We start from the raw sequence: 15,242 nt of genomic DNA, 5'->3' as shown, positions 1-15,242 counted from the left end.
CTGGCACCCTATGGCGTATATATACGCCATGCGCACCATGGGACATGTTACTCAGGGCGTATATATACGCCATGCGCAGTTTAAGGGTTAAGCTGTGTGAAGCTCCAGTGCTGGTCAGTTTGAATGTCTGTGGTACCAGTGATCACCCGTAAGCTTATGTTTATACTTGTGCAGTCAATAAATTGAGTATGTAGATGAGGAAGCTTATTTTTAAGGGAATATTATTGGAAATACAGTACAGTAATACGTGAATAGTATATGTTGTGTGTTAGAACAGCATGAGTTGTTCTGTGCTAATGCAGTATATTGATGTTTATCTAACATTTAATAATTCTAGAACTTTGATGTAAAACACTATATTTTGTAATTTATTCATCAATTTAATAATGTAATATGTAATAAATTTAATACACTATTAATAATATACTTTAATAAATTTAATGTAATAAATACAAGTAGCAGCAATCACAAATACCATACAGGCTTTCAAAATAAAGTTAGTGATATATTCATTAAGATGGTAAACACCTTTATGTTCATTCTTAGAAAAACATTCGTGTTGTGAAGTTTCCCGCCTAGTTTATCTGTGAAACAGCAGGCAGTCATACCAGGGAATGTATGAATGTTGTAGACACATTTGGGAGGTTAAAGTTCTGTTTATTAGTACCCATTCCCTTTTCCTCCCAATTCATCGAGTTCTATAATACACTTTGGCTCTGACTCTGGTTCGTTTCCTTTTAGGAGAAGATGGGAATTTTAAGATACAGTTGGGTGATATAGCCTTGTACCTCTGTATGTTCTGTGGCACTCCCATCTACTCTTACCTTAGGACAGTTAGAAGCCATGGAGGATTTAGGTACCTGAGACACACTCCACCTGTAATGCCTGCACAGTGCAGTAATGTTTACATATTGTCTATTGCCTAGGTTCCCACCCCTCCCCCTCCCCCTATGCTGGGGGCTTGGGATGGATGCCTATGTATGTTCTGTACCCAAAGTCTCATCCTGTGGTCACATCCCAGGTTGTTTTTGTGTCCTTCATTTAGCATTTTCTTACTTTCCTCTGTGCTTGTTTTCCCCAGTATTTCATGGCTTTCTTGTTTTTCTTCCTGTCCTCATTGCTGGCTGTGGACTTTTATTTTGTCTGCTACTGTCTTTTCATCTTGGTTCCTATGCTGGCTGCATGCCCCAAATTTTTTCGATGGTGTGCCCCTAGTTTCAAGGTAGGGTACTCTGTTTTTTCAGATGGATGCGTCTGCCCTCTATCCTGCATATCTTGGTCATTGGGTTTGGTTGGGTCTGTTGGCCTCTTTCCCACCTTCCATTGGTTGATGAGTGTGGTGGGTGATCTTTTTTAATTGCCACCTTGCTTTGTTCTGGGGCAGTGCCTGTGGGCTTCAGGCCCTGGGATGGTTTTTCCTTTGTGAAGGGTACAGGGTTCCAGTGTTGGGTCCTTAGTAGGCCCTTGTATCTTTTTTGTATAATTTTTGGGTATCTCTTCTGCCTTCTACTCCTATGGTCAATCTCCTTTGTCTTAGTTCTAATTTTATTCTTTCTTTTCAGCAGAGTTGTTACCATTCTCAGTCACTGTTATCAGTTTTCACCTGGGAGTTAATGAGGGTCTAGTCCAGAAATTAAGCAATGATTGTAATGAAAATGGCCGGCCTTTTCTTATCCGTATTCATTAGCTCCACATTCCCACCCTCCTTACACATGGGAAAAGATTGTACTCAGTATTTACTACTTTTGTGCCTGCAGAATTGAGCTATTACCTCAATTCTGCAGGCAGCCTAATGCAACATAGCGCTGTCCGAATAAGGGCATTTAATTTCAATCAACGTTTCATTTTTCATAAGGACACTCCATCTAGAAGGGTAAGTTTCAGTTCCATTGGGAACACGGCAACAGATTAACTAAACTCAGAAGGTGCTAGATAATTATAATAATTTTGTATGGAGGTCATAGTTCATTAGTATGCAAATGAATATTATTTTATAAATACTGTACAGTAGATAGACCCAAGGTGGTTGATGTGTTGAAGGGAATGCTGTATGCTTAATCCCATTTTGTATGTAGACAAGTACTGATTATTTATATTTAATGCACTCTACAATAAAGTTTTTTTGCCAAATATTTATTTTAATACAGTAACTATACATAGGTTGGCAATCTGTCTCGGGATTTGATGCGAGGACATGAAATGGTGTCTGATCTATCTGGTCTTCTGCCCCTCCATATGCTCATTGAGATCGGTTGTGAGAAAATCAAGAGAGACTATATTAACATATTTCAAGGTAAAGCCTCAATGTGTTATTCATCAAACACTCTTCTTTACTTTAGGTTTCTTAGTGTAGTTTTATTTATAACTTGTATTTGTACAAATTAAAATTTAGTGCCATTAATGTATTAAATTTTGAGCTTGTGATTTAATATTTCTTCACTGAAAATTTAGATACTTTGTATCATGTTTTTGTTTTCCATTTTGCTGTTTAGCTGGTGAACTGGCTACTGGTGTTCAGCTTTCATGGTTTGTGAGCAATAGTGAGGACTCTACCGAGATGGTAATAATACAGTTGGAGAGGCTTCATGTAGCCTTGCAAGCTGTACTTGCCTTGTATACTTACCTCAGTCTGCCACCAGCATCGTTGACCCAGATCACTGAACAGGTTAGTTACTCGATAGACATTTATGGCTCTTTCTATAATTTAGCCTTCATATTTAAAATATTGATTATGCTCATCATATTCTTTGTTTCTTGTGACAAATTAACTTTGTCATTGCAACTATACTAATACTGTTATATACTACAATATATATATATACAGTAATGTACAAATACTTATCTTTAGAGATACTGAACACATTTTTTTTATATAGTGTGTATCTCCATTCATGATTTTTCTGGTCACTAAAATTGTACTTGGTATTTCTGTTTTCACAAACTTTAAAAGTTTCATACGTGAGCTATACCACTTGGTTATTTACTGAGGTAAAATTCTGCTTCATATAGGAGATTGAATTATGCAGTCAGGCAGATTGCATTTAGTATTTGACATTTAGTATCGGTGCCATAGGGAACCTTTCGTATGGCCCTAATGGTTCATATTCAGGGGGAGCTGGTCGGCCGAGCGGACAGCACGCGGGACTTGTGATCCTGTGGTCCTGGGTTCAATCCCAGGCACCGGCGAGAAACAATGGGCAGAGTTTCTTTCACCCTATGCCCCTGTTACCTAGCAGTAAAATAGGTACCTGAGTGTTAGTCAACTGTCACGGGCTGCTTCCTGGGGGTGGAGGTCTGGTCGAGGACCGGGCCGCGGGGACACTAAAAGCCCCGAAATCAAATCAAGATAACCTCAAGATAACCATACTGGTATATTGGAGTACTCTAATTTTGCATCTGTTGTGGAATTACCATGTATTGTGGAGGAGTATGTAGTAAGTTTAAAAAATAATTTGCTCAGCTTTTACAAGCTCTCCTTGGCTAAGAAAGCTAAGGAATGTGCTATTTAACTACTGGTTCACTCATTTAGCTGCCTACCCCTCTTGCTACCAATTTGTGGTACTCTTGTTGCTCTGACCGAAGAATTTAATATTTTCACCAGGAACATGCATGAGAATAGAGTAAACCACAGAAGCCCTATTAGCCCATGTGAATCAGCTGCTATTTATACCCAACCAAACTCGCTCTTATACATGTCTAACCTACATTTGAAACAATACAATAATTCCACATCTGTTCTGTTATCCAACACTCTGTTCCATCAATCAAAAGCACTTTTAAAATTAGTAATTACCCAAGTTTTTTCTTAGTTTAAACTTACCCAATTTTTATCCATTGTTTTGTGATCTATTATGTGTGGATATATGTAGTATTTTATTAATAACCCTTTCAATCATGCCTTCCATTACTCTACCTTTCTAGAGAATCTAAAATAAGCTTTTTAGCCTTCTTCATGATGGGGGTTTCTAATCCCAGAATTAGCTTTGTCATCCTTAACTGTAAGATTTTCATAAGTATTTACGTTCATTCTCTGCAGTAGTATGTATGGCAACAAAAACTGAATCGCATAATCTAAATAGAACCTAACAAGGACATGATAAAAAAATTCGAGAATAACATTAGAGGTCTTATTACTAACACTCGCCAACTCCTAATATTTAATTTGTTGTATTTCGAACATTTATCTTAAGCCAAGAAAATCTATGTACATCTGCTATTCATGGCACTCTGATATTTTGCATTCATATTTGACAGTGTTTGCATTGTGCAGCTGATATCTATTAACTATTATTATTTCCTAGGCATAGAATCCTGTATTTGTCAATTCTGTATTGAAATGCATCTACCATTATTTAACCCATTTTAAAAGACTAAGTTGTCATGTAGCAGTTTTGATTCTTCTAAACTTGGCATTTCATGGGTGATTTTTGTATCTGTGGCAAATTTTTTAATGCTGCTTTTTAATCCTGTGACTAAACTGTTTATACATTTGGTAAACAACAGAGTTCCCAGGGCACCCCACTTTCAATGGTTTCTCACTCTGATTTTACTTTATGCTTGTCTCCTTTCATTTTCTTTGAAATAACAATACCCTAATCCAACTTCAGATACCCTCCATTTCCCCAGTTCCACGAGCTTCACCTGTGGAGATTCCGGCAGCTAAATGAACAGGCTTCCAACCATTCATCAAGTCGCAGGACCTCTTGCACAGGCACTGGTTGTTGGGACAATGATGACTACACATGTTGCTCCACCTTCACCCATAGTGGTTGTTGGTTGAGAAAATGTACTTTGTTTGAAGTCTTCCATTTTCCCATTTATACAGAGGAAGCAATCTTGTCCACCTTAAAAGGTTTCTGAAGTGTTTTTGGGCCAGCCTTGAATTATGTCAACTCTAAAAGTCTTAATCTCTTTCTGAATTCTATAGCTGCCTTTCCCTTTGTTGTATAATCCTTCTGGTCTCCTTTCTCCATCTTCAATACCTTGCACTTGATGGTGTTCAACTCAAACTCCATGTATGTGTACACTACTGGAGTATTATTTCTTGCGACACTTGGCAATCCTCACTCTCAATTTCCTCATTAAGTACAGTTCTGTAGTTACCTTACATTACACACAGAGATCACACTAACATGATGCATCAAATGAACAAAATGAACCGAGTCGTAGCTCAGTCTATTAAGGCAGTGTCTGGGATGCTTCCGGACACAGGTTCGAATCCTCATCACGGCCCTTGTGGATTTGTTTACCTTACAAATCATCTTGGCTGAAGAAAATTGTCAAGTTTATCTGATCATACTGTGAAGATGTGGAGGCCTGATCTTGTCAACAAGTTTATAATTTTGAAGTATAGAAAAACTTGTTTGTTCATTTTAATGATATTGTAAAAATGCATGTTCCTTTTCAATTTGTGTGTAAAGATCTAAAATAGATTTAAGTGCTTTGAATTGTTTTCATATTGGGGAAGGAAGTATAAGAGATAGTTGGGGAGCAAGAATAGAAAGCAGAAAGCTTTTGTCATGGGATATACCCGGATTGGAGAATGGGGATATTATTTCTGAATTGCCATCTTGTGATTGAACTATAGCTTTTTCATTGTTGTGCATAAAGTTTCAGGTAAAAGATCACTTAAATTTTGTGTTATTTTTTTTAATTAATGTTAGGCTAATATCACTTTGCAGGTACTAAATCAACTGAAGGAAGAGGAGCCAAGATCAGCATACTCATTCTCCTTCAGACTTGAAACACTGACTGTCCATAAGTTGCTTAGCAGGTCAGATATACCTTTTGGCTTGCTGTTTTCATTTAGTTATTCATTCTACCATGCTTTACCCCCTTTTTAAAAAAGTACTGTGCATCATTAACACCTTCTCAACTGAATCAGACATGAGCGGCTGGTGGTGTGTTCAGTACGGATGTTTGCACCATGCAGTATCTGCTTGGTATCCCCCCAAAATGGCAACACTGGGTGCATTTAAAAAAAAAAAAAATGTTGTGATCACAATTTCTTTACTTGGACAGTGCAACAAGCTGCCACTTTCAATGCCAGGATTATATCAATAGTAGTTAAGAAAGGTACTGCTTATTTTGAATTTAAGACAATTTCTTTCATATTTGTTTAGGCATTTGTAACAAGTTAAAAACTACATAAAATGAAACTAAATACTTATAGTATAGATGAGGTAGTGAAGAGATGTAGGTAGTCATTTACCAATTAATGTTTCAAGTGAGATGTAGTAAAAGCTAATATTTTTAATTATTATTAAGAAATGTCATGGAGCAACTAATGAGTTAACATTGTGTTCCTGTAGTCCTCTTGCCAAGTACATGGCAGGGCATTGCAACAGTAATGGCTTTACATAAAAAGATTCTTCAGTTTATATACTGTAAAATGCTAACATATGTAAGAGGTGTAATGATCCATATGGAAGCAGACATTTGGTTCTGGAAGCACACTTAGGCAAGTACAATTGGCGGGACCAAAGAGCCAAAGCTCAACTCCCGCAAGCACAATTAGGTGAGTACAATATGCCGATGACAGCCGGCAGTGTTGTGGTGACCATGGAGCAACTGGGGTCATGTAGTTACACACACTCATACCTGCATACACGGCAAGAACAGAATAGACGTTTCTTGTCTGACAAATTCTAGATTTCTCCTAAATTTGACTTTATTTGCAATAGAATGCGGCAAGCATTGAAATGCTACCATCTGAGCTGTCCATCAGTAGCTTCCGAGCTATGTACTTGTAGCTAGACCACAAAAGTTACTAGTCTCTTTCAACCATCTACCTCAGTGAGAGTTTACTTTGCATAAAACAAGGGGCAGGTAATTCTGAGTTGGTCATTTCTCTCTTTTAGCTTCATGCTCTAACTTTGCAGTTCTGGCAGCTTTCAGAAGGTCCCGGTAGTACAGTCGGATTCGTTCTTGACTCGCAGTTGAGAATTCCATGTACGAATCCTGGGCAGGACAGAAATAGTTGGGCACATTTCCTATTGCCTAGCAGTAAGTAGGTACCCATTAGTGAGTTAGCTTGTTGTAGGGTTGCATCCTGGGGAGGGTCAGTAATTCGACGTTAGGGGGATCTTGATATAAACCTAACATGTATAAATACACTCCGGCTGCCTGTCCCACAACAAAATGAAATATTAATTATGAATTATCATTCAGTACAACCATGAGACCTTTTGGTGCTCCATAGTGCTGGAGGCCAGGTGTCTTCTGCCCTTTCTTATCCTTGATGTGCCTTTGTAGTTTTGAGATAAATGCTACATACTAGAGTTCTACCCCACATTCATCTGGTCTTGGCATCCAGGACTTCAGTGTACAACCTGTCCTCTCAAATAGTACCTCACATTTTGATGTATAAATCCCAATGGCCAGAATATGATATACTGTACTGTACTATAAATCATAGCCCGTCAGTTTTGCGAGCCCCTGTCACATTTTCTATTCATGGGTACTTCGTTAAGTCAAGTTAGGTTCTGTACGTTACTTTCGTTACGTGACAACTCTAAAGGATGGCCTGCAGTGTGAGCCTATTTTCTTTAACTCTTGGGTTGCTAAGGGCTATTTGGCCATTGTTACCCACAGGCGCATAAAAAAAAAATTCTTCTAAACGTGTTAATTTGTATTCTCTGATCATGGGAAAAATGATAAAAAAATCATAAATGGCATATTTTTCCACGCTGACTCATCATGCGTCCCAGACGTTCTGCTCCGCCCCAGCTGTCAGGCAGGAGTGGCCACAAAGAGATAATTACCTAATTATTTCAATGTCTCTGATTGATTTTTCTTCGTTTTTTTTTTGCTGTAATATTATTAAGTAGTGTGTAGTGTGACATATTTATATAATAAAATGTGTGAATCATTGCTGTACTCAAAATTATGGTGTGCATATTGTTGATTCAATTATGTTCATCAAACAGTGAATAAATACTTTGTCGGTTATTACACTATATACACAGGTTATATATAAGTATCTGCATGTTTTGTTCACCATAACGAACCACTAAGTTGGTATTATGAGTCAAAAAGCAACGAGGAGTGACCGCCACACACCAGCCAGCCCTCGCTGCTACTCGCTCCCTCAATACCTCACTCGCCCACATTCTCCTCCCCCCATACTGTTTTTGCTTTTATTCACTCTATACAGATGTTATATATAAGTATCTACATGTTTTGTTCACCACAACTGTACAACTAAGCAGATATAGTTCAGGCACTAAGAGACATCGCTACACACAGTCAGCTGGCGGCTGCCTCCCTCACACATTCAAGGTCAGACACACTAAAATTTCACCCCCAACAATACTCTTTGTGGTGTTATTACCCTATATACACACATTATATGTAAGTATTTACATGTTTTGTTCACCATAACTGTTCAACTAAGCCCGTATAGTGCTCAAAAAGCATAGTGGCCACCCCTACCCAGCATAATAAATCATGCAGATGTCGCCACCTCCCTCACCAAAATGGCTTCTCCCCCCACTCCTTTTGCTGTTATTATACTATATATACACATTATATATAAGTATCTACATTTGTGTTAACCATAACGAACCACTAAGTTGGTATGGTGAGTGGCAGTAGGCAACCCGCCACTGGCTGTCACATGTTCCCTCCGTCACCTCACCTTACTCGCCACCATTCTCCTCCCACCATACTGTTTTTGCTTTTATTGACTATGTACAGATGTTATATATAAATATCTGCATGATTTGTTCACCATAGCGAACAACTAAGCTGTTATAGTGAATCCAGACAGTAAAAAGTCGTCATTCAGAGTCAGCAGACAACACTACCTCCCTCCCCACCAAGAATACTCCTCCCACTACAGCCCTAATTATCACAATAATCCTGCTATTATCAGAATCCTGGTCATTTTGATCAGTCAGGGGTCTTCTGTAATTCTTTCATCGCTAAATAATAGCATGAACATATATATTATGGCATTTTTAGGCGATGCTGTGAGTTACAAACTGAACAGCAGTGCTGAGAGCTCATGCTGCATGTGCCAGCCTTGGTGGCTCACTCACTACTGAGGTTCTCACACCCGGGAATGTGGCCCACGATTTTTTTTCTTAAATGACGTCTGTTTACAAGAGCCCTGATGAAGGTGAGGTGAACCCCGTGTATCCGCAGGCCGTTTAAATCTTGCGTAGTACTCCATCTCGTCATATGACACGATGTGCAGTTTATTGCGAGTTACTCAATCCTGCAAATGACGTGTTGCACAGTTTAAGGGGTTAAACTGAATACAAGGTTTCCCTTTCTGGCTCATGTGTTTTGTGGGATGTAGAATGCTGATGGAAACCTTCTTTTATTGGGAAACATTTACTGTACAGTACAGTTCAAATCTTTTTGACCAATGCAGTTAGTATTCATCTAAGAAAATTATATAATTTAATGTTACAGCATGAAGCCTAGCACATGGGAACTGAATCTTGGCAGCAGCCATGGAAATTTTGCAAAGACTCTGATGTGCCACATCTCCCATGATCCACTTATCCAGTTTCAATCCACAGCTAATGGTTAGTAAGCTTAAACTTTACAAAATACAGTATTATGTATGAGTTTATTTTTTCTTGGACTATTGTTTGTATATTTAAGAGCTAAATTAGTACCTATTTCCACAAAGCATTAATATGATGATGCATTACATTTGGAATCTTGGAGATACTTAAGGGCTGACTTTAAAAAGTGTGCCTCATAGTTGGGCAAATATGACACTAGCATATGCTAATGTTATAGTAGTTACTATTTTTATATTAAATTACAAATTTGTTTTTGCAGAGCTTGAGGAGCTTGCAGATGGAGACGATGAACGTGAGGGCCGCTTCTACTGTAACTTCATCACAACCGTTACAGATAAAATCTTCCGATAAGTGTATTGGTGATTAATGCAAGTTGTATATTTTTTCCACAATGGTTCTTTAAATTAAGTTCTGTATAATAAAATAATGGGGTTTTTAAATACTGTGCACATCTCATATTTTTCCACAATGCAGTAAATACCTGATATCAATACTAAACTGTAAACCAGTTCCTACATTAACATACATGGCAATTTGCTTTGGTACAGCATCATTTTAGAAAGCTGTAATGCTCTTTAAAATTAATGGTACTACTGTACTGTATTTTACATTGAAGTCACTGCTTTTTATTTTTATCATGCTTTTTATTGTTAGCCACAAGCGGAAAACCAAGTGGCAATTGCCTAATTTGTGAAAGTAAAATAACAAGAAATAAACTTTATATTCCTGGTTGTTGGTACCAACAATTCCCTTAATTGTTGATTAACAGGCCGATCAGTCCTGTTAACACATTCTGGGTCTCTTAATGACTCGTGCCTTCTCAGCCAGGCTGCACATAAAATCTGCATAACCACTTCCCAGCACAGTTGTTTGAAGGGTTATAACATTGGATGTGACATTAAAATGTTTACAAATAGTTTTGAGTCATAAAAAGGAAGGGCTCACTAATGTAAATAATTACCTAAAGAAAGCACTAAGCCAGTATGACTATTTAGTACTAGTGCAACATATGCTAACTTCAGGAATGAAATATTAAGATTGTAATTCTTGAAAAGGCTTTAGTTTCAGAAATTCTTTCTGGTGGCAAAGAGTATTCTCATTTGCTGTATTCCTAGCACCAGCATGTGGCGGTAAGAATTTGAAAAGTAACATCACATCAGTGCAGAATGTTCACCTGAATTGATAGTAAAAAAAAAAAAAAAAAAAACCTAACCAGTGCTTGGCATGCTGTATACCAAGTTGGTTGAGCAAAGACTTCCCTTACTGCTACAGCTGATCCATGATCACTGATGCATTAACCCTTAAACTGGTCAGCAAAAGGGGCAGGGAAGCAAAAATTATTCAAATTATGTTAAAATTTCTTAAAAATGTTAAACATCATCTCCATCTTATTGTCTTCACCGTCGTGAAACTTTCATCAAAATATTTTCAGAAATTGATTTTAGACAAATTTTTTAAAAAGAATGTTTTTGTTGATAAGGTGAACAGCTCCTATTAACTGGAACTGATGGATAATGCACTAAGAGAGATGCAAGCACCTGTCCAACGCACAAAGAAGAATACAGCGTAGTAGTAAGAAGTGTCCACAAAGTGGATATGCAGCTAGTGCTTTTATAGTATTGCTGAGTAATACATTAATAATGAGTATGTATGTTATGCTCTATTTTGTTATATATCAAATAAATACATTGCCCAGTGTTAATATCTGCTACTTTCATCAGTCCCCCCCTCCCCAAATTAAAAAAAAATCTTTTGTTTATTATTTGATTTTGTTGTAATCTTCGCATCCTGGAGAGTGCATACCAGTCCCTAACTATGTGAAGATAGAATGAAATTGGTCAAATAAATCAGTCACAACTCGCAGAACTTGGGACTGAATTTTTTTGACTGATTTTTTCAGATTTCAAACTATTTTCTTTCTCTCTTTAGGTTGTTTTGATGATTAAGGACCAGTTTAGGGTTTTTCATTTATATAAAGTATACCCTAAATCATTATACTGTAATTATTATAATTATCCCTATAGTTTTTTTTTTTGGGGGGGGGGGGGTATTTTTTCTTGAATACATTTCAACACATATTGACCAACAACTTTTGCATATTAGAGTATGAATGCCAAACAATGTTTACTAAAACATACACATAAATTCATGAATTAGAACCGCCTTATTCATTGTCGATAACTTAAACTTCAATTATATCTATAACTAGAATTTCCAGTTCAGTATCCCAAAATCTAGTTTCTGACCGATTCTCACCATTTTTACATCAGAAGGCACCAAGCCAAAGAGACTATATAGCACCATCAGAGATTCGAAAGGCACTAAATATCAATAAGGATGCCAATAGGAGAACAAGCACAAAAGGCAAGCGATATTAGTGTCACAAAGGAAGACCGAGCCAAACCAGGTGGTGAGGTAGTCATTGCGGGCTTGGCTCTCGACCCTGCCAAAGAAATGGGAGAGAAACAGACGGTTGGGATAATGAGACAACGCTTGGTCTGGACTTGCCACATCTGGAGCCTGATGCTCTTAACACGGGTCTGACTTGGGGGATGATGGACCTGGTCGCCTACCCCCCCACAGGTCCGAGAAGGGAAAAGTAAATAATTATCAAAAGGAGGAACCAAGCTGGGATGGCTATGTAGCACCATCAAAGGTTGCTAAATATCACTAAGGATGCCAACATGAGAACGGAAATGCATAAGGCGAATAATATCAAAAGTATCTGATTCACCAAGAATTCTATCAAAGGATAAGTGACCGCGAGGAAGCAAGACACGCTCATCCTGGAAATCAGGACATTCAGCAAGGATATGCACAATTGTAAGAGGGACAATAAGGAGCAGGACGGCACTCCATTGTCCGAGTTGAGCGTGTATGGCCAATACGTAACCTCGTCAGAGCCGTTTCCCACCGCTGGTTACGGTGGTAGGAGGAAAGCCATGGGGAGACACTATCCTTAAGAGCATGCAGTTTGTTACTAGTAACAGAAGACCAATAACTCTGCCAATGGGCAAGGATGGAGGAATAAATAACTGAGTAAAAGTCAGTAAGGAATAATTTTACAGGAGATGAGATAAGTGCAGATAGCTTCCTTAGCAGCAGCGTCCATACGTTCAATTAGGGACACACCAATATGGCTGGGAACCCAGCAACACTCCACTTTCTTAAATCTACTGGAGATAAGAAACAGCTAATGCTGAATTTCATCTGCCACTGGATGGAATGGATTAAAGGACTCCAGAGCCATGAAGGCACTGCGCGTCAACTACAACAAAGGAGAATTGACAGTGCAAAAGCAGTTGACGAAGAGTACAAAGAATAGCATAAAGTTATGCCGTGAAGATGCTAGGCTTCAGAGGCAGGCGACACACACAGTTGTGGTTGGGAAAAACAACAGAGTAGCCTACACCGTCTGCAGACTTAGACCCATCGGTGAAGACGGGAATGGAGTGGGAAGAAATGCATTCAAGGAAAAGGCATTTCAGAACTGTAGGAGGGGTAAAAGCTTCAGTAACTTGGATCAGGGTTTTACAAAATTTAGGAAAGTGGGGACCCTCCACGGGGGCAAGGACGGAACAACACGAGGAGAAATATTGGTAACACTGAGAGAGAATTCTGTAAGCAAGTCAACTGTACAGAAAGAGGGTGGTGGTGAAGGGGGACAGGGACCACAGGAGGGTCAAAAGTCAAAGCATGACATAAGTGAGAATGAGGGTGTTGTAAGGACCGATCACTGCGGTCCTGGAGACAGGGCGTCGGTTTCAACACACAGGCTGAGGGTGGGAGCCGCACGAAAGGCACTAGAGCTTAGGCCTATGTATGTAGTATTTGAACATGGGGAGCAGAGCATCAAGATGGCGAAGAATAGGAGAAACAGACGAGTAAGCAGGGCAATCATAATCAAGTTTAGGCAGTACGAGAGAGGAGCGTTCGCCTATCAGCTCCCCAAGAATTGTGGGACAAAATCTTAAGGCAGTTAAGGGCCTTGGAGCATTCAACTCGGAGGTAAGAGATATGGGGTAACCAAGACAAACGAGTGTCAAAGATTAACCCTAAAAGCTTAGCAAAATCTTTGTACACAAGGGGATAACCATAAAGTGACAGAGGGACGAAGAACTACCTGTTTCTGAGTAAAAGTCATGACAAGTCTTAGTTGTAGAGAACCTGAAACCATGATTGGTGGCCCAAGACGACACGGCATTAATCGCAAGTTGAAGTCGTCATTGAAGGAAAGGAGAGTCATCACCTCGACAACAAAGAGTAAGATCATCAACATAGTGCTGAGAAGATGCCAGAGGGAAGGGAGGAAAGAAGACCATTGAGGGCAACAAGAAAAAAAAAACGATTACGGTCAGAGGTATACATAAAAGTTATGAGAGCATTTGCTGACCAGCACCCCCACTCACCACTGAGCCAACATGGAATTCATTAGCACATGAGCAAACAACCCCTGGGATAACGCACAGTATACACACTTAACCACTGAGGGGCCTGAACAGTATCCCAGAGACCAATGGAGATACCAACCCCCCACCTCACTTCACCTGATGTCTAGCTAGATAGGGCTAACCAGATGAGCTGATTGGTTTCAGTGGGCTGCATGAACCTCCTGTTTTACCCCTGCTACCTCACCAAAGAGAAGTGTTGTCACCCAAAGGCTGCAGCTGCTGGGTAGGCTCAACCCTTGGATAAAGAAACTAGGGCGTGCACTGGCAAACATATGGGGACATATTTAACTTGTGCACTCCAACAGCAGGCAGAAGAAGAACTGGAGCTACCCCATCCTACCCATGGGCAGCACAAGTCACTTTACTACGTCAAGGCTCCGGCCACCGAGGGGGAGGAATAATAATAGGTTACCAATCCAAGAAATTAAAGCTGGAAAAATTGTGGTAAGAAATAAGTTTATGGCTGTGCTGAGACTTCCTTCACTATCATAGCCGATACAAATGTGATTTTACATTTTTACTCAAAATGTCGAACTATAAAAGCTATTTCAATGAAGTAAAAAATAAAGAGAGAAAAATAATGTAGGGAAAAACAAAAAAAATAATTTGAAGAATAATTTAAATAAATAACAATTGGCTGGCTTTCAAAGCTTCCATTGCTTAGGTAAACAAAACACTCCCAGCAGCAAATGGCATTCACTGCAGTATGTTTAAGACTCAAAATTCATTAAAATCAGAGATTCGTTGCACTTCTACATTTCTGGATGTTGAGAAAGAACACATCCTGTAACCTTTAAGTGCTATCATACTCCATCTACATTAGTTTGATATTTTACTGTACATGCTACATATAAAACATGCTATTAAACATTCTTTAAAAAAAAAAAATCCAATCACATGCAAATATTTAACAAAAAAGTACTAAATTTTGTTGTAGAGTATAAATTAGAATAGAGAATGCTGACTTTCTTGAGTGATGCTGTTTGGTTTGGCTTCATTAGGATACATCACAATATTTATTAACTTTATTGCAAACACAACAAGCTAACTCACTCCTGGGTATCTATTTACTGCTAGGTGGACAGGGGCATTGGGTGATGGGAAACATGCCCAACCATTTCTGTCCCGCCTGGGATTTGAACCCAGAATTCTTGATTGTGAGTTGAGAATGAACCAGACTGTACTACCGGGACCCTAATATTTGATATTAGATCAAGTATCTTATAAACCTACTAATCGTTGACTTATAAAA

General features: G+C 38.8%; 1 protein-coding gene across 1 annotated transcript in view; it reads left to right on the top strand.

The window, feature by feature from the left end:
• Zwilch (zwilch kinetochore protein) overlaps positions 1-10,268 on the top strand; it is a 32,051-nt gene extending 21,783 nt beyond the window's left edge. The window contains exons 11-15 of the mRNA XM_045768976.2: positions 2,161-2,293; positions 2,493-2,665; positions 5,682-5,773; positions 9,421-9,536; positions 9,799-10,268. Coding sequence (XP_045624932.1) covers positions 2,161-2,293; positions 2,493-2,665; positions 5,682-5,773; positions 9,421-9,536; positions 9,799-9,890 — 606 coding nt within the window. The 3' untranslated portion in view covers positions 9,891-10,268. The remainder of the gene's footprint in view (positions 1-2,160; positions 2,294-2,492; positions 2,666-5,681; positions 5,774-9,420; positions 9,537-9,798) is intronic.
• Positions 10,269-15,242: the final 4,974 nt, after the last annotated feature.

Source organism: Procambarus clarkii, chromosome 51, assembly GCF_040958095.1.
Source record: "Procambarus clarkii isolate CNS0578487 chromosome 51, FALCON_Pclarkii_2.0, whole genome shotgun sequence".
NCBI classification, from domain to species: Eukaryota; Metazoa; Arthropoda; class Malacostraca; order Decapoda; family Cambaridae; genus Procambarus; species Procambarus clarkii.
Note: the sequence above shows the minus strand (reverse complement) of the source record. Positions and strands in the feature narration are given on the sequence as shown.